The 24,306-nt window shown below is 47.4% G+C and overlaps 1 protein-coding gene across 1 annotated transcript in view; it reads right to left on the bottom strand.

Annotated features, from left to right (window-relative positions):
• Positions 1–5,738: 5,738 nt before the first annotated feature.
• Positions 5,739–24,306, bottom strand: part of smtlb (somatolactin beta) — a 41,198-nt gene continuing 22,630 nt past the window's right edge. Inside the window, exons 5-6 of the mRNA XM_067970792.1 lie at positions 18,192–18,371; positions 5,739–5,933 (exon numbers count right to left, since the gene is read on the bottom strand). Of these exons, the coding sequence (XP_067826893.1) occupies positions 5,739–5,933; positions 18,192–18,371 (375 nt within the window). The remainder of the gene's footprint in view (positions 5,934–18,191; positions 18,372–24,306) is intronic.

Here is a 24,306-nt window from a genome sequence, read left to right as displayed (position 1 = left end):
ATGCTCATCGCAACATGACACATCAGTGACCATGCTTAATATTGCCTTCTGTTCTCTTACAGGGCCTTCAGCGAACGCTGTGACAGCAGAGGGCAATTCCTGAGAGGACCTGCCGGCCTCTGAGGGGGCACCGTCACATCTGAGTGAGCAATCCACCAGCGCAGATACTCACACCTCGGTGGGTCCTAGTCCTCAGTTAGTTGGGGTCGCACATGGTGAGTTACCACACACATGTGAGCACGAGCAGACACTGGTGGCAGGAGCAGTTGTGGAGAGTCCGTGTCAGTGGGAGCACTCCTCTCCAGGCTCTGCTCAGCTGGACACAGATGCTGAACCCTGGGGGCCATCCTTTAAAAGGAGAATGATCGAGGGAGAGCAGCACATTTGCGAGGTGCTGGAACAGGTGCCCCACGCACTCTCCACAATCGCGCAGAGGATGGAGGAGTCCAACTCCTGCATGAGTGGAATGGTGGCACAGGTACGGGAGGGAATCTCTGAGATACTGTCACAGGGACTTGAGGGCATCTCTGAGATACTGTCGCGGGTAAGTGCAGGAATGTCTGCGATGGAGGGACGGCTAGCCTCCATCGAGCTTCAAGCACGGCTGACAAATGAGTCCATTCAGGCCCTGACAATGGCCGTTCGGACTCAGGGTGAACAACATTCTGCTGCCTTAAACAGGCAGGCAGATACACTAGCACTGGTCTTACAAGGCTTCACACATGTCCGACAAACTGTCATCCAGCAGAGTGGTAGGAGTGATATAGGCCTGACCCAGGGGAGGGATGATGGTGAAAGGGGACATGGAAGTGGGGACACCACTCAAAGCACTCCCACATCTCACCCGTTGCCCCCCTCTCAACCAGTACCCGCAATGCTGCCTCCTCTCCAGGTGACCGAGTCTGCCCCTGCACAGGTGCATGTGGAGCAGTCTTTGGAGGGGCCCTCACGGGCACCAAAACCTAGAGGGCGTAGGCCCAAAGCATCTAATCGGTCATGGCATGAACAAGAGCAACCTGCCACTACCTCTGCTGCAGCCACAGGGGATGAAGTAGTCGGAAGCAAAAGGTGAAGGTTTTGTGAGCACGAAGGGGATGCACAAGGGTGTTTGACGGTTTGTCATGTTTTTTATTTATATTTGCTTTTTGTTAAACTCACATTAAATATTATTATTGTCACCACTGCTGCCACGTCTTGGCCATTCTTGACTGGCTTTTGTGATAGGGCCCTTTCATGAGGTTCACCATGAACACCCACACTTGATGCCACCCATTGGGTCACTCTACAGCAGGTGTGTGTGTAGTTACAGGACTGTTTTGTGCAGGGGGTGGGGTGTTGCTGGTGTGACCGCTCCTCTGTCCAGGTGGTGTGAGGACTGGACTCTTCACACTGTCTGTTGTTAGGAGAACCGTTCACATATCAGTGACTCCCTGGCCTCATGAGCAGCCAGGTGAGCCGCAGTTCTGCCCATGCGTTGCTCCTCCTCCTCCTCCTCTGCCTCCTCCTACTCAATGGGGGTGACAGATGTGGATGGGGCCTCCTCAAGTGGCACCCCTCTCTGTTGTGCCATGTTGTGCAGGGCACAACACATGACTATAATGCGTCCCACTCTGTCTGGTGTGTATTGAAGCGCTCCCCAAGAATGATCAAGGCACCTGAAGCACATCTTGAGCAGCCCTATAGAATGCTCAATTGTAGACCTGGTAGTGATGTGGATGTCGTTATGTCAACGCTGTTGTTCGGTGATGGGTTCCTCAGAGGTGTCATGAGCTACGTGTGCAGGGGGTATCCCTTGTCCCCGAGGAGCCAGCCCGAGCGGGTGCTGTGTGCGTGGAAGAGGGGCGGGATGTTGGACTCCCGGAGGATGAAGGAATCGTGGCAGCTGCCAGGGAATCTGGCGCACACGTGAAGGAATCTTTTGCCGTGGTCACAAACGAGCTGAGTGTTGATGGGGTGATAGCCCTTCCTGTTGATGAACAGTCCTGGCTCGTGCGGAGGTGCTCGTATTGCTGTATGAGTGCAATCGATTACACCCTGCACCAGTGGGAAGCCAGCCACAGTGTGGAATCCCACTGCCCTCTCCATCTGGCTGAGGTCGTCCATGGGGAAGTTGACGTACTGCGAGGCCCTGTGAAACAAGCCGTCGGTGACCTACCTTATGCACTTGTGTGCAGACAATTGAGAGACCCCGGCGATGTCCCTGGTGGCACCCTGGAATGATCTGGAGGCGAAGAAGTTGAGGCAGTGGTGACTTTAACAGCGACAGGTAAGGAGATACTGCTTGGCCCAGCCAGGAGCAGCTCGGCATGAAGGAGGCTGCAGATGTCTGCGACTACCTGGTGACTGACTCTGACCCTCCGTATGCACTGCTCCTCAGAGAGGTCCAGGAAGCTGAGCCTCGGTCTGTAGACCCTGTGGCGAGGGTAGTGCCTCCTGCAACGTCGCTTTCTCTGTTGTTGCCCTCTGTGCTTTTGTGCAGGTGCCTGTGGTGCAACACTGTGTTGTGGAGCTCCACGTGGCGGAGGTGGACGCTGTGCCTGGCGAGGCTGGTGATGTTGCTCTTCCTCGGATGAAGTGATGAATGCAGCCATGGCGCCCCCCATCCTGATGGTGTGAGTTTGAGGGGGTCTGCAAAGTAGGTAAATATGTTTGAACAGCAGAGTTTTGGGCAGAAAGTAAGAATTTTGAGTGAAAACACAAAGATCTTGCACCCAAAACTTTGTCTGAAGTGACAGAGTGCCCTGCTGCAATAAATGACGTTTTCTCCCCACCTGTCAAATAATCCTTTGCATCTCCCACTGGCTGCTGGCTGAAACACGTCTGTACAACAGGGAGTGTTTCCCACAGCACGGGAAACACGCTGAGGATCCTTCAAAATCGCAACCTTGCCAAAATATCGAGTCAATCAAGTATTTCAAGTACTTCAATCGCTGAACAACTATGTAAACTATCATCCCGCCGGCTTTAATTGCCAGTGGGACTTCCGCATTTGGGAGACGCGCTCACGGACACGTCAATGGGGAACCCGGAAGTCGGCAGGTTGGAGCCAGCCTCCGAACCCACTCGGGATTTCCGCGATTTTCGGAGCCCCCCGCCCCCAACGTACCAGCTACTTCACCTGAAAATCGAGCCCCTTATGTCCTCTTCACAATTTAGCAACCATACATTCGGTCCCTTCATCCAAGTCATTGATATGGATTGTAAATAGTTGAGGCCCCAGCACTGATCCCTGTGGCACTCCACTCGTTACTTCTTGCCAACCTGAATGATTGGCCTCCAACAACCACAAACATCTTCCTTTGTGCCAGGTATTACTCCAGCCAATGGACAGTTCTTCTCCCTGATCCCCATTGACTTCAGTTTTACTAGGGCTCCTTGGTGCCACACTTGATCAAATGCTGCCTTGATGTCGTGGACAGTCACTCTCACCTCACCTTGGGAATTCAACTCGTGTGTACATATTTGGACCAAGGCTGTAATGAGGTCTGGATCTGAATGGTCCTGGCAGAACTCAAACTGAGCATCGGTGAGCAGGTTATTGGTGAGTAAGTACCACTTGATAGCACTGTCGACGACACCTTCCATCACTTTGCTGATGATTGAGAGTAGACTGATGGGGGGGTAAATGGCCGGATTGGATTTGTCCTGCTTTTTGTGGACAGGACATATCTGGGCAGTTTTCCACATTGTCGGATAGATGCCAGTGTTGTGTTGGAACAGCTTGGCTAGAGGCGTGGCTAGTTCTGGAGCACAAGCCTTCAGCACTACAGCTGGGATGTTGTCAGGACCCATAGCCTTTGCTGTATCTAGTGCACTCAGCCGTTTCTTGATATCATGTGGAGTGAATTGAATTGGCTTAAGACCGAAATTAGTGACAGTGGGACCTCAGGAGGAGGCCGAGATGAATCATCCACTTGGCACTTCTGAATGAAGATGGTTGCGAACACTTCAACCTTGTCTTTTGCACTCACGTGCTGGGCTCCACCATCATTGAGGATGGGGATGTTCATGGAGCCTCCTCCTCCTGTTAGTTGTTTAATTGTCTGCCCATCTTCGCGACTGGATGTGGCAGGACTAAAAGCTTTTATCTGATCCGTTGGTTGCGGGATCGCTTAGCTCTGTCTGTAGCACATTGCTTCCGCTGTTTAGCATGCATGTAGTCCTGTGTTGTGGCTTCACCAGGTTGGTATCTCATTTACAGGTACACCTGATGCTGCTCCTGGCATCCTCTTCTATGTACCTCATTGAACCTGGGTTGGTTATTTGGCTTGATGGTGACGGAGAAGTGAGAGCTATGGTGGGCCATGAAGATACAGATTGTGGTGGAATATAATTCTGCTTCTGCTGATGGCCCACAGCGCCTCATCGATGCCCAGCTTTGAGCTGCTAGATCTGTTCTTAATCTATCCCACTTAGCACGGTGGTAGTGCCACACAACAGGATGGGCGGTGTCCTCAGTGTGAAGGCGGGACTTAGTCTCCACAAGAACTGTGTGGTGGTCACTCCTACCAATACCGTCATGGACAGATGCATCTGTGACAGGTAGATTGGTGAAGATGAGGTCAAGTAGGTTATCTCCTCCTGTTGTTTCTCTCACCACCTGGCATAAGCCCAGTCTGGCAGCTATGTCCTTCAGGAGTTGGCCAGCTCGGTCAGTGGTGGTGCTACTGAGACACTCTTGGTGATGGAGTTACACTAATATCTTTCTGATACCAGATACTGAAGAAGATCATAGCGCTAGGATGTACTGACTGCAAACTACTTGCCCACCTGTCTGCCACATAGATCTTTTGAAAATTCCTCTTGATGTTGAAGGAAGGGCTTGAGTCTCACTCCACTCAGTGCCTGATCTGAAGTGCTGAGTTGAAGCTGTGGTGCCTTTGAGCCAGAAGAATGGGGGAGGGCAGGAAGGGGACTGGAAGGGTGTGCCATTCCCGTACTTCCCCAGGTGCTCCTTGGCGGACAAACGTAGGGGCCACTGGCACCATTTTCGGCTGCACGTGTCAGGCCAGATGAACGAAGAAAAGGGGGCAAAACAGAAATCAAAATACTTCCAATCTAGTAGGTTTAGGGGGAATAATCCCTGTGGCTAAGATGTGTATCGTTAGTCTAGATTTCTTTGGTTTGGTTCTTTTAGAATGTGTTTACAATTTTCCTAAAAATAGTGAACAGTGGAAATCTTCACAAATGCTTTTCTGCTACATACAATGACCTGAGAGATTGTTAACCCTTAGATGACCATTGCAGAACCAACACTGGGCTGATATCAGCACTATCTCAGAGAGGCCTCCATGAAGGCCCAGTCCAGTACGGTGGCCCACAATGGTCAATCGTTTTCTCAATTTTTCTCCAGAAGGTATCAGTTCTTGTTGGGTGTCCCTGGCCATCTTCCAGTAAGATGTGAGCCGAGACAGTGAGTACTGGCAGGCTATCAGACCATGGAAGGTATCTCAGGCAAGGCCGATTCTCATCCGACATGCACGCAGGAGTCACTGCAGAGCAATCAGGAGCGGGAAATGTGGCTGATTTTCCCCCCTCACTAACCCAGGCTGACAGCACTGATCAGGGACCTGTCCTTGGTCCTTCTAGTGTCAGGTATGGCCCGTCTAAATATCGCTGAAATTTGATGAAAAGTGAAATGGAAGAAGCACAGAACCAGCCTGTAGGAGAGACCTCACAAGGTGACTGTCCCCCTCAGTCCTGTCCTTCTGTCAGGCCAGTCACACATCACGGCCCAGTTATATAGAACAGCTGACTTTGCCCATCTGCCTACACTTCAGTATCTTCAGGAATGTCTCGATCTTGTGTGTGTCTTTCCTGAAGCAGTTTAAGGTCCCGTAGTCTCTGAGAATAGAGCCCAGTACATGGGAATTGACTTCAAACCCGACCAATGGCTGCTCCATCTCTGCTATGGGATGACCTTCATCCAGCATCTTAATCAGAAAGGAAGATGGTTAAACTAATGGTAAAAAAAAATCATCTCCCCATCAGCCGCAACCACAATCCCACTGACCAGGCCCTGACACCAACTAGGATTCGATAGGGTAAATACAGAGAAGCTATTTCCTCTGATGGGGGATCCAGAAGGAGGGGACACAATCTAAAAATTGGAGCTAGGTCATGCAGGAGTGAAATCCGGAAACACACTTTGTCACTCAAAGGGTAGTGGAAATCCGGAACTCTCTTCCCCAAAAGGCTGTGGATGCTGGGGATCAATTGAAATTTTCAAGACTGAGATCGATAGATTTTTGTTGGGTAAGGGTATCAAGGGATATGGAACAAAGGCGGGTAAATGGAGTTGAGGTACAGATCAGCAATGATCTAATTGAATGACAGAACAGGCTCGAGGGGTTGAATGGCCTCCTCCTATTCCTGTGTTCCTATGTAACCAATATTGAGGCGATGAAGCAAAAGATTAGCATTGAGGGCAAAGCATTGAGCGAAGTGATACTGAGCCATACAGTGTCAGCTTCCACCTATAATTTATTCTGAGTTAGCTGTTCTCAGCTGGGACAGTGGGAGTAGAGTCAACAACAGCCTCCGAACCCCCGGGAGAGGAAAAGAGAGAGCTGGCAGCAGATCCTGCTCCCGATCACTGCCCTGGTGACCTCCTTATTGGCGTTTGAGGTCAGGATCGTGCTTGGCCACATTGCTCGTCATGGAGGAATAGCCCGCCCAATGGTAACTGGCTCAGCTCCTGTACCTCATCAGAGCTGAGACAGATAAAGTCTAATAGGAAAAAATCTGCACCTTCAGGAGAGGGTTTCAGAAAACATCACCCACATCAGAATAGTGCCAGGACTTAATCTGGAACATGACAATTAAAGACTGCCCAGGTCGGTGCAGTGCCCTCAGCCACAACATTAGACGAGCCATCGACGGCTTTAGACTCTCGGCTCTGCAGACCTAGCCCGCTGCGTATTTTTCCATGAAGTGGGAGGTTCATCAAGAAATAACACAACCCCACGTAACACCAGGATCAGGAAACCCTAGAACTCAGGAGAAGCGTGAAGCATGCGTTGGAAGCATCACATTATCATGTCGAGTCTGTTCTGAATCAAGTAAGAGCTGGCAAGCTATGAGGCCATGTTCCCCAACATCAACATGCATTTATATAGAGCATTTAACATAGTAAAATGTCCCAAGGCGCTTCACAAGAGTGTAATCAGACGAGATTTGACGCCGAACCACATAAGGAGTTATTAGGACAGGATGAGCAAAAACTTGGTTAAAGAGGTAGGTTTTAAGGAGCGTTTTCAAGAAGGAGAGAGAAGTAGAGAGGTGGAGAGGTTTAGGGAGGGAATTTCAGAGCTTAGGGCCTAGGCAGCTGAAGGCACGGTCACCAGCGGTGGAGCGATGAAAATCGGGGATAGAATTGGAGGAGCGCAGAGATCTCAGAGGGTTGTAGGGCTGGAGGAGGTTACAGAGATGGGAAGGGGCGAGGCAATGGAGTGATTTGAAAACAAGGATGAGAATTTTAAAATTGAGGCATCGCTGGAGCGGGAGCCAACGTACGTCAGCGAGCACAGGGGTGATGAGTGAACAGCACTTGGTGCGAGTTAGGATACGAGCAGCAGAGTTTTGGATGAGCTCAAGTTTACAAAGGATGCAAGGTGGGAGGCCGGCCATAAGAGCATACTGCTGAGGCACAACAGTGAAAAACATACTGGCCTCGCAGCATTCATTTTTCAGGCACTAAATGGTCTTCTAAGCCTCACTATGGCAGGCAGGAAGTGCATTTACCCGAGAGCTACTGCTAGCATGGCAGCAGCCCAATCTTCAGCGATGATTCACCAGGCAAGCTGCCTCCCACTCGCCGCAGCTCGCCCACTTCAAGGAAATGAGGCCTGAGACCCATTATTGGGAGCACCTCTGACCTCACCATTCAGGCACAGGGATTATATCCAAAAATGGGCCGCCAGAATTTTTAGGCCATTGGGCCTTGGCGAGATAGATAGAATTTAAACTGTGGCCTTTCACCTCTGAGACCTGGGTTCAAATCAAGCTCAGATTGATTGGGATGAAAGTGATCTGTAAGAGTCCTGTGTGAAATGAGTTTGGCAGCCTCAAGGCACATTGTTCGAATAGATTAGAAGAACCTTTGCCCTGTGTCTAACTGTGATCTGGGAGTGCTGGATGCTGACACTGACTGCCTGAAATGGAGAGTATCCTGTTCTCCATTGCTAACATTCCTCGCCTGGATGAGCAAAGAATTCACAAGAAAAAGGCCAGAACTATGCAGGCCAAACTTGAAAAAACATGCAAAAGCTGACCATCACCGTCAAAAAAGCTGCCCCTCTCTCAAAAACACTAACAACTCAAGAGGAGCCCTGAATACAGGGCTATAACATATGAAATGTGGGACACACACATCTCGTAATCTAAATGGCCCACATTTCATTACTTGTATTACAGCAAAGAAAGAAGGAAGAAACTTACATTTATATGGAGCCTTTCACGACCTCAGGACATCCCAAAGTGCTTTACAGCCACTGAAGTACTTTTTGAGTGTAGTTACTGCTGTAATGCAACTACATGACGAAAGTATGCAGAAGCATGTTTTGTAGCAGAGGTGATTTCAGATATTCCTGAAGGGGATTCACAGCTATCGGCTTCTAGAGGTTTTAGCTTCAATTTTAACCTGGAGCGGGAATCGGGGGCTGAAGTGGGTGACAATCCGGCTGGTGGTTTTAACTCTCGGGCCTCATTTAAATCCTCCCTCAGTGATTGCCGCCTGAAGCCAGTGGGGATGATGTAGAGGCTGGCAGACTGGAGCCATGGAATCGGCCCCGGCAAGATATGTCGGTGGGGTCTGGACGGGTCATGGCTTGAGAAAGAGGGGGTAAAGCCCGGGGCTGAGGAGACCCAATATTTCCTTGTTGGGCCAGGAGGAGCACAAGCAACCTTACCAAAATTTCAAAAAACGATTACTTACCTGGGCCCTCTTCCGGCCCTATGCCGATAGATTTTGCTGGCGGCTCGCGGCAGTTAGTGCCTGAAGGAGGGGGTCGGATTATGGGCCTCGACCCGAAATCCTGCAGAGAAAAACCTTTTAAAAGGTTCCACAGGGTGCTACGAAGTGGCAGGGCCAAACAAGCGAAGGGGAAACCAACATTGAGGAGTGAAGGGGGACTGTGGAGCTTTGGGTTCCGACTGCCCGCTTGACGTCCAGTGACCTGGATAAGTTGCTGCTTGAAGTGAGTGTGAGTGCTGTAAACTTCTAGAGCTGTCTTGTTCAACTGGATCTGTCTACTCGAAACCTATTTCCTGGCCCTTTGTATATTCTTCCTTTGCACTGCTGAATTCTGTGCGTTTATTGAACACAGGATAAAGTTACCTGGTATGAAAGTTCCATGCTTACTTTATTCGCAGTTCCAGACATTATGTTGTGAATTGTCAGATTGCTTGTGTCATTAGTTGTCTCTTTAGTTGATGTGGCCTCCACTTACCCAGAGACTGAAGAGCAACTCTGACCATTCTTCATTTCATCGCATCTTCCCAAACTGTTTGGCCCAGAATTTGCTGCCAAAATAACGGTGAGTTTAATGGCGCTCGCTGTTATTAATGTATAAACCATCCAGCAAATTGTGATGAGGAAGAGATACCCCGTGATAAGCGAATCGCCACCCGTTGTTGGGCGATTTGCGCCGCTCCTCCGTCAGCCTCGCGAAAATGGCAGCTTGCCCTCAACCTCCCCGTGAGTTTCATGAAATTGCTGCATTTGGGCATTAATTACCAATTCATCGCAGAAAGTTAGGGCTAGTACTTAAAAGTGTAAGTACCTTTTCAATGAGGAGATTTATGTTCCTGCAATGTCACTCAACCTTTCCGGCCCAGAAAGAGAACAATTTAAACTGTGGAGTCTAATTCCTGCAGGTAGTAAATTATTGTCAGAGATTTTTTAAATTCAAAATTTTAAACTTTTAAATTTTCCTCACTTTTCCTTTCTATCTCTTTTTTCCCTCTTAATCCAATCTTTCTTTCCCTCTCTTTATTTCTCTTTCTGTGCCTGATTTGACTCTCAATCACCATCCTTCTTTGTGTTCTTCTGTTTATTTCTCAATCCTTAAGTCTCATTGATTAAGGAGATACCCTGTTGGTTTCATCGTTCACTAAGGTCCCAGATGCCCTGTTGCCCTCACCGTTATCAGCTCACGCTTCCGGGGCAAAATATTTTTGAGACTAAGGGTGAAGGAAAAAGTCTAACTAACAGTGCACGCTGCAAGATGCCCCACTCCAGCAAAGCCTGGGCCATTGTTTTAAATACAACTTCATTTGCACTGTGGACCGAATATAGTAGAATTATAAATTCTACCGGAGTTGTGCTGTCACTTCTTCATGGTTTTCTGCCTCACTACCTTGACTCCTCATGCCCCAGCAAGCATGGGAGCCATGTGAACACAAGGTGAAACACTGAGCTGCGGTGGCAAAGAGATCAGAGCCACCAACACGGGGGCTCAAGAACTTGGCAGTTAGAATCGGATGGGTACGTTGCCCATTGCTGGGGACAAGTGGATCAAATACTGACTGTCGTGTAAAATGTGTATGTTTGGCATTCATTCAGAAATCCAGGCTGGTTAAACACTACAATGCACAGAATAAACTGTAGTGAGAATGGCTGACTATTCCAGGAGCGTAGGATATCACATAACACATAAGAACCAATCAATAACTTCCTGCCTAGTATTCAGTTTTGATTGAGTATGATGATCACATTTGTTTACTATGTGTTGCTATGGTGATGGGTGCTGAGTGTTAATTGTGTGATTTGACGCAGCCTTTGACCGAGTGTGGCACCATGGAGCCCTAGTAAAATTGAAGTCAATGGGAATCGGGGGAAAACTCTCCAGTGGCTGGAGTCATACCTAGCACAAAGGAAGGTGGTAGTGGTTGTTGGAGGCCAATCATCTCAGCCCCAGGACATCACTGCAGGAGTTCCTCAGGGCAGTGTCTTGGGTTGATAAGTGGCAAGGAACATTCGCGCCAGACAAGTGCCAGGCAATGACCATCTCCAACAAGAGAGAGTCTAACTACCTCCCCATGACATTCAATGACATTACCATCGCTGAATCCCCCACATCCTGGGGGTCACCATTGACCAGAAACTTAACTGGACCAGCCACATAAATACTAGAGCAGGTCAGAGGCTGGGTATTCTGCAGTGAGTGACTCACCTCCTGACTCCCCAAAGCCTTTCCACCATCTACAAGGGCTAAGTCAGGAGTGTGATGGAATACTCTCCACTTGCCTGGATGAGCGCAGCTCCAACAACACTCAAGAAGCTCGACACCATCCAGGGCAAAGCAGCCCGCTTGATTGGCACCCCATCCACCACCTTAAACATTCACTCCCTTCACCACTGGCGCACCGTGGCTGCAGTGTGCACCATCTACAGGATGCACTGCAGCAACTCGCCAAGGCTTCTTTGACAGTACCTCCCAAACCCACGACCTCTACCACCTAGAAGGACAAGGGCAGCAGGCACATGGGAACAACACCACCTGCACGTTCCCCTCCAAGTCACACACCATCCCGACTTGGAAATATATCATCATTCCTTCATCGTCGCTGGATCAAAATCCTGGGTCTCCCTACCTAACAGCAGTGTGGGAGAACCTTCACCACACGGACTGCAGTGGTTCAAGAAGGCGGCTCACCACCACCTTCTCAAGGGCAATTAGGGATGGGCAATAAATGCTGGCCTTGCCTTGGACGCCCACATCCCATGAACGAATAAAAAAAATTATATCAATTGGTTCTAATTGTATTCAGGTGGTGGGTATCAATTGGGGACTTTCTGGTATCCTTTTTATAGGAGACCTTATCTGGGGTGTGGGGGGTGTGTAAGGAGAATCTCTGTGAATAAAGGCTTGGAACCTACTGAAGACCAGGCTCTAGTATTCTATCCTTCACCACCAGGCTATCCAATTTTAACACTAAGTGCAGGTTCATAACTATTTATGATTAACTGCTTCCAAATTGCCAATGCCTGAAGGTGTCATATTCACATTGAATAAACCACACCCCCATTATAAGGGTCTCAGTTATACCCCACTTTCATTATAAAGTTCTCCATGTCTCTCTCCCTCTCTCTCTCTCTTTGTGATCAGAATACTGGATTTTGGTTCCTGAGATTTCATAAAGAGCTTTATAGTGCAGCTCACAGCTTGTAATAATACACAAGGAGTTGGAATAAAGGTGGAGCATCTGTTTCTTTCAGTTGGAAAGAGTTAATTTAATATGGATTAAGAACAAAATTTGGCTGCAGATGTTTAATTCTAAAATTAGCCCAACTATACGTGGAATGTAATATTAACCCAGATCAAGAATGGCCTCAAGCCACTCAGTCCTGTGGTACCACTGCAGTTGGAACAAATTGAGTCTAACCAACTGATTGGAATACTTTGAGGATGTAACCAATTTAGTGGATGAATTGCGATGTGGTAGATATTACATAGCTTGATTTTCAGACAGCATTTCACAAGGTCCCTCACAAAACACTTACAGCTATCCCCAAAACTCGTGGGACCAAGGAGGAAGTTGTAAATTGGATGGAGAAATGATTGGATAATGGGAAGCAGATGGTGATCGTTAATGGGAATAAACCTGCAAGGCAGTAATGACCAACAGAGTCTTCGAGATCAGTCCTGGGACCTCCGCTAGGCTTAGTATATTAAGTGCTATAAGAAAACAATGTGAGTTTCTGATGATGACCCAACTGCGTGGGAAAGCAAGCTGAGGAGACGGATTCTACTGAGGTAAGACAGACTGTACACCTGGACAGGTGAATGACACTCAGTACTGTTAAATATGAAGGAGATAGCATCAATTTGCAGTAGTCAGGACACCTACAGTAGGTCTCAGTACTACTGGGTTAGCAATGTAAACATCAGCCAAGGTTCTGATAGTTGTCCAGTGACTTCCTGCTGGGAATTGCGCAAGTGTGGATGTTCAATCAGTGTCCTGTTCCCCCTTCCAGTGGGATAGCTAGGGAGTGCACCAATGAGGCTGCTTTCCCTGAGGACAGCAGTAATGGGGGGCTCTTCAAACATTCCCCCCCTACCCACCCCCCCTCATGATGACATCACATGTGGTAGGATCAATGCATTAGGATAAGTTCTCTAGAAAAGAGAAGGCTGAGGGGTGACATAATAAAGGTCTTTACAATTACGAAAGGGGTTTGATAGGGTCGACGTAGAAAAGATGTTTCCACTTGTGGGGGAGTCCAAAACTAGAGGCCATAAATATAAAATAGTCACTAATAAATCCAATAAGAAATTCATGAGAAACTTCTTTACTCAGAGAGGGGTGAGAATGTGGAACTTGCTACCACAAGGAGTAGTTGAGATGAATAGCATAGATGCATTTAAGGGGAAGCTAGATAAACACATGAGGAAGAAAGGAATAGAAGGATATGTTGATAGGGTTAGATGAAGTAAGGCGGGAGGAGACTCATGTGGAGCATAAACACCGGCACAGACCAATTGGGTTGAATGGCCTTTTTCTGTGCTGTAAATTCTTTGTAATTCTATGATAAGCCAAAACCAAAAAAGTAGCCTATTGCAGATCCATGTCAGAAGTCAGCAGCCCTGAGCAAAGGCCCTGTAAGGAATCCTCTTAAACTTAATTAAATGATTCCTCGTGCTTCAGGCTCGAGCGTATTATGCAAATGCAAGTTTATTACTCAGGCACCAATAGTATAATAACTATTATGATTATACAATAAACTTATACAACCTAGTTTCCTGCAGACCCAAGGTGATCCAACCTGGCTTCTGTAGGTTAGACGTCCCACCTTTTCCTCTGCTGGATTTTCGGCCTCCAGTGGTGTCACCATTGGCCTCTCCTTTCTCCTCATCTTCTGACATGTCAACCTCTAGACATCTCTGGATAGCGAAGTTGTGGAGGACGCTACAATTCTTGCTGAAACTATACTGAAGGGCACCCACTGATCTATCCAAGCATCTGAACCACCCTGTCAGTGTCCCTATTGATTGTCTAATCAAATTCTTGTTCTTATATCAGAATCTTTGTATTTCTCTTCTGCTGCATTGGGGGTCCTGTGCAGTGGTGTCCTGAGTCATGAGGGGAGTGAGATCCTCTCTCTCCTCGGGGTCACTGCCCTTCATTGTGAAATGGACCACGGTCGCTCGGCGGCTGGGGGATAAAAGTATCATAACAGCTGCCAGCACACTTTGCATTTACATGAAGAAACTGGTGCCCATAACCACATATTCATTAAACACTCAGATCCCTTTCTGTTAGCAAAACATTGAGGGTTGTCAGTCGGGGCACAGACAGCTAGATGTGTACGGTCTATTGTCCCAAGAACCCTGTGAAATCCTGTAACTTATGTACCTGTGTTCAGTATCAAAGTTCATAAATTGAGAAGCCATATCAAAAAGTGCGATAGTGATTTGCCTGATGTAAGTTCGACCTCTAAGTTGCCTTATGTGGCAACAGTGACCAATGGTACCTTGCGATGATCCAATGCCAAAACATTGAGGGCTGTTGTGACCATCTCTGTAATTGTAAGTTTAGTGGTCCTAGCTCCTGATTAGGTCTACAGTTCTGGATGCATCAGTGAGCAGAGTCCCTGCAGGGATTCGGGGCTGAATCTTAGCCTTCTATGACACAACTCTAGAGAGAGATTAAGAAGGAGCCCTTAGTCTCTACACTCTGTTGGTAGAGAATCAGCAGAAGGTTCTGGTTCTTCTTTGCTGCTCATTAGATCAGCTTCCTATGCAGCTGATTGCTCCTCCTCCTCCTCTTCTTTCAAGAGGTCGATTTCATCTAATGGAATCCCCATTGGCAATCCCATATTGCAGCCTTCATAGGTTTTATCCGAAATTATCCAGGGGGAGAAACCTCTTCTGATGAACAGGGAAAAAATCCATAAAGAGGCAGCAAGAGCAAAGTTGTAGTGAAAAACAATTTCCTACCAAAAGCATCCGTAATTTGCCTTTAAGACTCAACTTTCACGTCATCAGTTAGTCCTGGCATCAATGACTATTTTATCCAGACACTTCTTCGAAGGGCAGAGTTGAGGGCAGAAATTATGGAATTTAGGACAGGGAACATTATTCTGTCCTAAATCCATCATTCGCATGCCTGGCACTTTCTCCGATCCTCACTTCCAGCGGAATTCCAGCACGATTGAAATGGACAGAAATCTAATGGATCCAGGACCCGCTCCAAATCCTGGACTCCCTGTGCAATCACCACCATCAAACACTCCCAGGGCAGGTACAGCATGGGTTAGATACAGAGTAAAGCTCCCTCTACACTGTCCCATCAAACACTCCCAGGGCAGGTACAGCACGGGTTAGATACAGAGTAAAGCTCCCTCTACACTGTCCCATCAAACACTCCCAGGGCAGGTACAACACGGGTTAGATACAGAGTAAAGCTCCCTCTACACTGTCCCATCAAACACTCCCAGGGCAGGTACAGCATGGGTTAGATACAGAGTAAAGCTCCCTCTACACTGTCCCATCAAACACTCCCAGGGCAGGTACAACACGGGTTAGATACAGAGTTAAGCTCCCTCTACACTGTCCCATCAAACACTCCCAGGGCAGCTACAGCACAGGTTAGATACAGAGTAAAGCTCCCTCTGCACTGTCCCATCAAACACTCCCAGGGCAGGTACAGCACGGGTTAGATACAGAGTAAAGCTCCCTCTACACTGTCCCATCAAACACTCCCAGGGCAGGTACAGCACGGGTTAGATACAGAGTTAAGCTCCCTCTACACTGTCCCATCAAACACTCTCAGGGCAGGTACAGCACGGGTTAGATACAGAGTTAAGCTCCCTCCACACCGCCTGCACGTTCCTCTCCAAGTTACACACCATCCCGACTTGGAAATATATCGCCGTTCCTTCATTGTCGCTGGGTCAAAATCCTGGAACTCCCTTCCTAACAGCACTGTGGGAGAACCGTCACCACACAGACTGCAGCGGTTCAAGAAGGCGGCTCATCACCACCTTCTCGAGGGCAATTAGGGATGGGCAATAAATGCTGGCCTCGCCAGCGATGCCCACATCCCGTGAACGAATAAAAAAAACACTGTCCCATCAAACACTCCCAGGGCAGGTATAGCACGGGTTAGATACAGAGTTAAGCTCCCTCTACACTGTCCCATCAAACACTCCCAGGGCAGGTATAGCACGGGTTAGATACAGAGTTAAGCTCCCTCTACACTGTCCCATCAAACACTCCCAGGGCAGGTACAGCACGGGTTAGATACAGAGTAAAGCTCCCTCTACACTGTCCCATCAAACACTCTCAGGGCAGGTACAGCACAGGTTAGATACAGAGTAAAGCTCCCTCTACACTGTCCCATCAAACGCTCCCAGGGCAGGTACAGCACGGGTTAGATAAAGAGTAAAGCTCCCTCTACACTGTCCCATCAAACACTCCCAGGGCAGCTACAGCACGGGTTAGATACAGAGTAAAGCTCCCTCTGCACTGTCCCATCAAACACTCCCAGGGCAGGTACAGCACGGGTTAGATACAGAGTAAAGCTCCCTCTACACTGTCCCATCAAACACTCCCAGGGCAGGTACAGCACGGGTTAGATACAGAGTAAAGCTCCCTCTATACTGTCCCATCAAACACTCCCAGGGCAGGTACAGCACGGGTTAGATACAGAGTAAAGCTCCCTCTGCACTGTCCCATCAAACACTCCCAGGGCAGGTACAGCACGGGTTAGATACAGAGTAAAGCTCCCTCTGCGCTGTCCCATCAAACACTCCCAGGGCAGCTACAGCACGGGTTAGATACAGAGTAAAGCTCCCTCTACACTGTCCCATCAAACACTCCCAGGGCAGCTACAGCACGGGTTAGATACAGAGTAAAGCTCCCTCTACACTGTCCCATCAAACACTCCCAGGGCAGGTACAGCACGGGTTAGATACAGAGTAAAGCTCCCTCTGCACTGTCCCATCAAACACTCCCAGGGCAGGTACAGCACGGGTTAGATACAGAGTAAAGCTCCCTCTACACTGTCCCATCAAACACTCCCAGGGCAGGTACAGCACGGGTTAGATACAGAGTAAAGCTCCCTCTACACTGTCCCATCAAACACTCCCAGGGCAGGTACAGCACGGGTTAGATACAGAGTAAAGCTCCCTCTACACTGTCCCATCAAACACTCCCAGGGCAGGTACAGCACGGGTTAGATACAGAGTAAAGCTCCCTCTACACTGTCCCATCAAACACTCCCAGGGCAGGTACAGCACGGGTTAGATACAGAGTAAAGCTCCCTCTACACTGTCCCATCAAACACTCCCAGGGCAGGTACAGCACGGGTTAGATACAGAGTAAAGCTCCCTCTACACTGTCCCATCAAACACTCCCAGGGCAGGTACAGCACGGGTTAGATACAGAGTAAAGCTCCCTCTACACTGTCCCATCAAACACTCCCAGGGCAGGTACAGCACGGGTTAGATACAGAGTAAAGCTCCCTCTACACTGTCCCATCAAACACTCCCAGGGCAGGTACAGCACGGGTTAGATACAGAGTAAAGCTCCCTCTACACTGTCCCATCAAACACTCCCGGGGCAGGTACAACACGGGTTAGATACAGAGTAAAGCTCCCTCTGCGCTGTCCCAAGAATGTTGCTGTGCCACAACCTCAGAAGGGCGCCCCCTACTGCACCAGTAGCACACTTCTCCATTTCCGATACCACCCATCCTGTGGATTCTGAGTGAGATTACCAATTTATGCTGAATTAGCGGCAGTTCTGTGCTGTGGGACCATACTTATTAGAAATTGATTTGAGACAGCCCAAGTTAATTTTACACAGGAATTCTTACAGCCGGTAGACAGAAGAGGCATTCAATCCATCAGTTTGCTCTGGTTTCAAACCCAGATCCCAGAGGTGAAAGCCCAGTGTCTCAGTTACTGCACCCCTCAGTCACCTTACCCTGCTTACTTTCCTGATTGGATTCTAATTTAAAGTATATGAAAGAATCAACTCACATTCATTGTCCATGTTAATAACGGAGCTGATTCTGTGATCAGGCATTCCCAGTGAGGTCTGTGTGTCCATGACTTCCCGTCTTGTCCTGCCTGTGAGCCCACACCTTGTTGAGAGAGCTCAATCACTGAATCGGCACTAAAATGCCGTGTGAACAAACACTATCAAACACACAATGGCATATAGTTTACAAAGTAATCCTACCTTTTGAATTAAAATGGTGATTCCTTTCTCGAACCTGTGCAGCTTGGTAGCCACCCATTTGATTCTGTTGACCAGGGAACGGGGCACGGTGTTGTCCTGCTCCAAGCTATTGTGGAGATAAAGGACTGGTTCGACCCAAGACTCGGCCATCACCAATGCAGCGTGCAGCAGCCATTGATCCTGTATTATGAGCTATTAAATAGGTCGTCATGTTTGCTTAGCACTGAGAATGACTACAGCTTGACATTCAACTCCCACATTGGACAGTGGAAACAGTGGAATGCCTGGTTTAGGGAGACAGTCTTCAGAAATGGCAATGTAATGAGGGTGCAATGACAGTCTTACACCAGTGGTCGTAATAGGGATTTGGGGTTATTTAGGTCCGTCTTCCCTGCCCTTCCCCTTTGGACTTCAATGATTTGCTGCTCCATGTGCATCTGGGCCTCCATTCATTGTCTACCCAAACTGTGAGGTGTTGACTGATCAAGGATTTAACGTTGTCTCTGCTGTAGAGCAAAATGGACAAGAGATAGTTATTAGGAGGGAGGGCTATCCCATATCCACACTGCATGTGAAAGGGCCCTATTAAAATAGAACAATTTAATAGAACTATTGGTCCCATGGTTTATCCATCTTTCTGTTCCTACAGGGACATGCCTGTCTGACAATTGAAACTTTGCACTAGATATTTTGCATGGCTGGTCTACCTTATAAGATATTTGGGGGCAGATGAATCTCTTTTATTTATGTGTGCCTGTGTGTGTCTGAGAGAGTACACAAAATAAGATCAGGAAGGGGGAGGCGGGGGTGTGGGGTGGGGGTGAGTGCCCCTGGACAAACTATTCGAGTAAAGAGGGGAGGTCTAGATGGAACATCCTGAATATAAACATGGTACATGAACAGGAAATCTTTGGTAATAGTGAGTTCTATTGCAGAGATGTTTAGTGAAGAAGGATGGATCAAAGTTACTTTAATATTTTCTAATCATAGGTTCCATTTCTCGCTGAAAGATACTATAATATTTGCATTAATCTTGTTAAGAACTACAACCCCAATTTTAATAGGTGCGAGAACGAGTATGGGCCAATGGAGTGAGTGTCAGGTTTACCCCAGCCTGCTGACATGAGGCCCGGACCATTTCGATTTGTAAGCCTCATTTAAATAAGTTAGGCCTGACTCCCACCGGAACTTGGTGTCAATGACGAAACATTGGTTCGAGGGTGGAACAGTCCTGGTCAAAGGTAAGTCTAGAGGAGGCGGTTTCCGGAGGCGATCACAGTAGGAGGGAATCCTGGGTTTCTTTGTGGGGTCCTGTTAACATGAGTACAATGCACACTCAATCCTAAATGTTGTATTCCAGCTTTGCACCAAAATAGTCCAACAGCTGATCCCTCCCCTGTTGGGTTCCTAATTTTATAAGTACATGGGACAACCAACAAGGAAACAGTGGAGGAAAATACAGTTAGTGAGTTACACTGTTTGCACATTAACCCAATCATTCCATCTCTCACACTGACTAACTTTATTGAGTCCTCTCGATGAGTACTGTAATCTGGTGGTTATGGACTAACAACCCTTGACAAGTTGTGAAATTGAATTAAATACATCAGCTAATTTGTGGGTTGGCACCAGGAAAGATAACCATGAAAGCTTCTGTTGTGCTGTTAAAAAGCCAACTGTTTCACTAATGTCTTCGAGGACAGGAGCCTGCTACCCCTATGTGTGACCTACCCCTATGCCTGACCGACATGTGATTCTGCTCCCACACTATGAGGTCTCTGTGTTGGGAGAATTAGAAACTGCCTGAAGTTACTTGAAGGCATTGTAGCAATTATTTTAAAGATACACACATTGCAGTTCTCTTCCCAACCCCAAAAAAGTAAAGTTGAATTATGAATGCCAGCTGATACGATGGTGAAGTCTTGCATTTTCCCCACTGTTGGTCAAGTTAGGTGGCACAGTAAATAGTGTAGTTGGGAGCAGAAAGTTGCAAAGGGATATCGAATCATAGAATCATAGAAATTTACAGCGCAGAAGGAGGCCATTCGGCCCATCATGTCTGTGCCGGCCGAAAAAGAGCTATCCAGCCTAATCCCACTTTCCAGCACTTAGTCCGTAGCCCTGTAGGTTACAGCACTTCAAGTGCACATCGAAGTACTTCTTAAAGTGATGAGGGTTTCTGCCTCTACCATCCTTTCAGGCAGTGAGTTCCAGACACCCACCACACTTCGAGTGAAAAAATTTTTCCTCAGCTCCCCTCTAATCCTTTTACCAATTACTTTAAATCTATGCCCCCTGGTTATTGGCCTCTCTGCTAAGGGAAATAGGTCCTTCCTATCCACTCTATCTAGTCCCCTCATAGTTTTATACACCTCAATAAAATCTCCCCTCAGCCTCCTCTGTTCCAAAGAAAACAACCCCAGCATATCCAATCTTTCCCCATAGCTAAAATTCTCCAGTCCTGGCAGCATCCTCGTAAATCTTCTCTGTGCCCTTTCTAGTGCAATTACATCCTTCCTGTAATGTGGTGACCAGAACTGTACACAGTGCTCAAACTGTGGTCTAACTAATGTTTTATACAGTTCTAGCATAACCTCCCTGCTCTTATATTCTAGACCTCGGCTAATAAAGGAAAGTATCCCGTATGGCTTCTTAACCTCCTTATCTACCTGTCCTGCTACCTTCAGGGATCTGTAGACATGCACTCCAAGGTCCCCCTGTTACTCTACACCTCTCAGTGTCCTCCCATTTATTGTCTATTCCCTTGCCTTGTTTGCCCTCCCCAAATGCATTACCTCACACTTTTCCTGTATGAATTCCATTTGCCCCTTTTCTACCCATCTGACCAGTCCATTGATCTCTTCCTGCAGTCTACAGCTTTTCTCCTCACTATCAACCACATGGCCAATTTTTGTATCATCTGCAAACTTCTTAATCATGGCCCCTACATTTAAGTCTAAATCATTGATATATACCACAAAAAGCAAGGGACCTAGTACTGAGCCCTGCGGAACCCCACTGGAAACATCCTTCCAGTCACAAAAACACCCGTTGGCCATTATTCTTTGCTTCCTGCCACTGAGCCAATTTTGGATCCAACTTGCCACTTTCCCTTGGATCCCATGGGCTTTTATTTTTCTGACCAGTCTGCCATGTAGGTCCTTGTCAAACGCCTTGCTAAAATCCATGTAGACTACATCAAACGCAGTACCCTCATCGACCCTCCTCGTTACCTCCTCGAAAAATTCAATCAAGTTAGTCAGATACGACCTTTCCTTAACAAATCCATGCTGACTGTCTTTGATTAACCCGTGCCTTTCTAAATGACGATTTATACCGTCCCTCAGAATTGTTTCCAAGACTGGCCTGTAAGCATTCGGTCTATCCCTTTCTCCCTTTTTAAACAACGGTACAACATTAGCAGTCCTCCAATCCTCCGGCACCACGCCTATGGCCAGAGAGGATTGGAAAATGATGGTCAGAGCCTCTGCAATTTCCTCTCTTGCTTCTCTTAACAGCCTGGGATACATTTCATCCAGGCCTGGCGATTTATCTACTTTCAAAGATGCTAATCCCCTGAATACTTCCTCCCTCACTATGTTTATCACATCCAATATTTCACACTCCTTTTCCTCCTTAACTATAATGTGTGCATCGTCCCCCTCTTTTGTGAAGACAGATGCAAAGTATTCATTAAGAACAGTGATTGATTGAGTGAGTGGGCAAAACTGAGGCAGATGGAGTTCACCGTGGGGAAGTGTGAGGTGATCCACTTTGGACCTATGAAAGATAGATCAGATATTATCTAAATGGTAAGAAGCCAGGATCTGTGGAGGAGCAGAGAGATTTAGGGGTCCATGTTCAGAAATCACTAAAAACCAGTGGACGGGTACAAAAAATAATTTAAAAGGCGAATGGAATGTTGGCCTTTATTTCAAGAAGGTTGAAAAACAAAGGGGTGTAAGTTATGCTACAATTATATAAAGATCTTGTTAGACTGTATCTGGGACACTGTGTTCAATACTGGGCACCGCACCTCAGGAAGGATATACTGGCCTTGGAGGGGGTGCAGTGTAAATTTACCAGAATGATACTGGGGCTAAAAGGGTTAAATTATGAAGACAGGTTGCATAGACTAGGCTTTTATTCCCTTGAATATAGAAGATTAATGGGTGATCTAATTGAGTAGTTTAAGATGATTAAAGGATTTAATAGGGTAGAAAAAGAGAAACTATTTTCTCTGGAGGGGGAGTCCGGAACAAGGGGGCATAACCTTAAAATTAGAGCTAGGCCGTTCGGGGGTGATGTCAGGAAACACTTCTTTACACAAAGGGGAGTGGAAATCTGGAAATCTCTCCCCCAAAAGGCTGTTGAGGCTGGGGTTCAATTGAAAATTTCAAAACTGAGATTGATAGATTTTTTTGCGTAAGGGTGTTAAGGGATATGGAACCAAAATGGGTAAATGGAGTTTAGATACAGATCAGCCATGATCTAATTCAATGGCAAAACAGGCTTGAGGGGCTGAATGGCCTACTTCTGTTCCTATATTCCTTTACCCTCTGAAGTGGATCAGCAAGTCACCCACTTGTAAATAATGACTACAAAGTCTAATAATAAGAAAGAAATCTGGCAGACCTATTGGCAGCATCCCAGGCATCATATCAGGAAAAGACTAAGGCAATCTCAGCCTAGTCAACTTCAGACCTCATGAAGTCTCACGGCTTCAGGTCAAACACGACTCCCTCTCAACTGATGTTGTACATCACTTGGAGGAAGCTCCGAGGGAAGCAAGGGCAAATAATATATTCTGGGTGAGGGTCTTCAATGTCCACCACCAAGAGTGGCTCAGTAGTACCACCACTGACCGAGCTGGCAGAGTCCTAAAGGACATCGCTGCCCAACTGGGCCTGCATCAGGTGATGAGGTCAAGTACAATATTGTACTTGACCTCATCCTCACCAATTTACCTGTCGCAGATGCATCTATCCATGATAGCATTGATAGAAGTGACCACCACACAGTCCTTATGAAGACAAAGTCTTCTCTTCATACAGAGGACACCCTCCATTGTATCATGTGGCACTACCACCGTGCTAAGCGGGACAGACTAAGGGACCTTGGAGTCATGTCCACAGATCCCTGAAGGTAACAGGACGGGTAGATAAGGTGGTTAAGAAGGCATATGGAATACTTTCATTTATTAGCCGAGGCATAGAATATAAGAGCAGGAGCTATATAAAACACTGGTTAGGCCACAGTTTGAGTATTGTGTACAGTTCTGGTCACCACATTACAGGAAGGATGTAATTGCATTAGAGAGGGTACAGAGGAGATTTACGAGGATGCCAGGACTGGAGAATTTTAGGTATGAGGAAAGATTGGATACGTTGGGGTTGTTCTCTTTGGAACTGAGGAAGCTGAGGATGATTTAATTGAGATATACAAAATTATGAGGGGCCTAGATAGAGCGGATAGGAAGGACCTATTTCCCTTAGCAGAGAGGTCAATAACCAGGGGGCATTGTTTTGTAGTGATTGGTAGAAAGATTAGAGGGGAGCTGGGGAAAAATATTTAACCAAGAGGGTGGTGGGTGTCTGGAACTCACTGCCTGAAAGAAAAGGGTGATAGAGGCAGAAACCCTCAACTAATTTTAAAAAGTACCTGAAGTGCCGTGACCTACAAGGCTACGGACCAAGTGATGGAAAGTGGGATTAGTTTGGGTGGCTCGTTTTCGGCCAGCATGGACATGATGGGCCAAATGGCCTCCTTCTGTGCCGTAAATTTTCGATGATTCTATGGTTCTATGACAGTTCTAGCAGCCCAAAACTAGCCATCAATGAGGTGCTGTGAACCATCAGCAGCAGCAGAATTGTATACCACCACAATCTGTAACTGTATGGCTTGGCGCATCCCCCACTCCTTGATCGCCATCAAGCTTGACACACCTTGGTTCAACACGGAGTGTAGAAGGGCATACCAGGAGCAGCACCAGGTATAGCTTAGAATGAGGTATGAACCTAGTGAAGTTACTACCGAGGGCTAAACACCAAAAGCAACAGGCTACAGACAGAGCTAAGCAGTTCCACAATTAACAGATCAGAGAAAAGCTCTGTAG

The sequence above is a fragment of the Heptranchias perlo genome, chromosome 33 (assembly GCF_035084215.1).
Source record: "Heptranchias perlo isolate sHepPer1 chromosome 33, sHepPer1.hap1, whole genome shotgun sequence".
Lineage (NCBI taxonomy): Eukaryota > Metazoa > Chordata > Chondrichthyes > Hexanchiformes > Hexanchidae > Heptranchias > Heptranchias perlo.
Note: the sequence above shows the minus strand (reverse complement) of the source record. Positions and strands in the feature narration are given on the sequence as shown.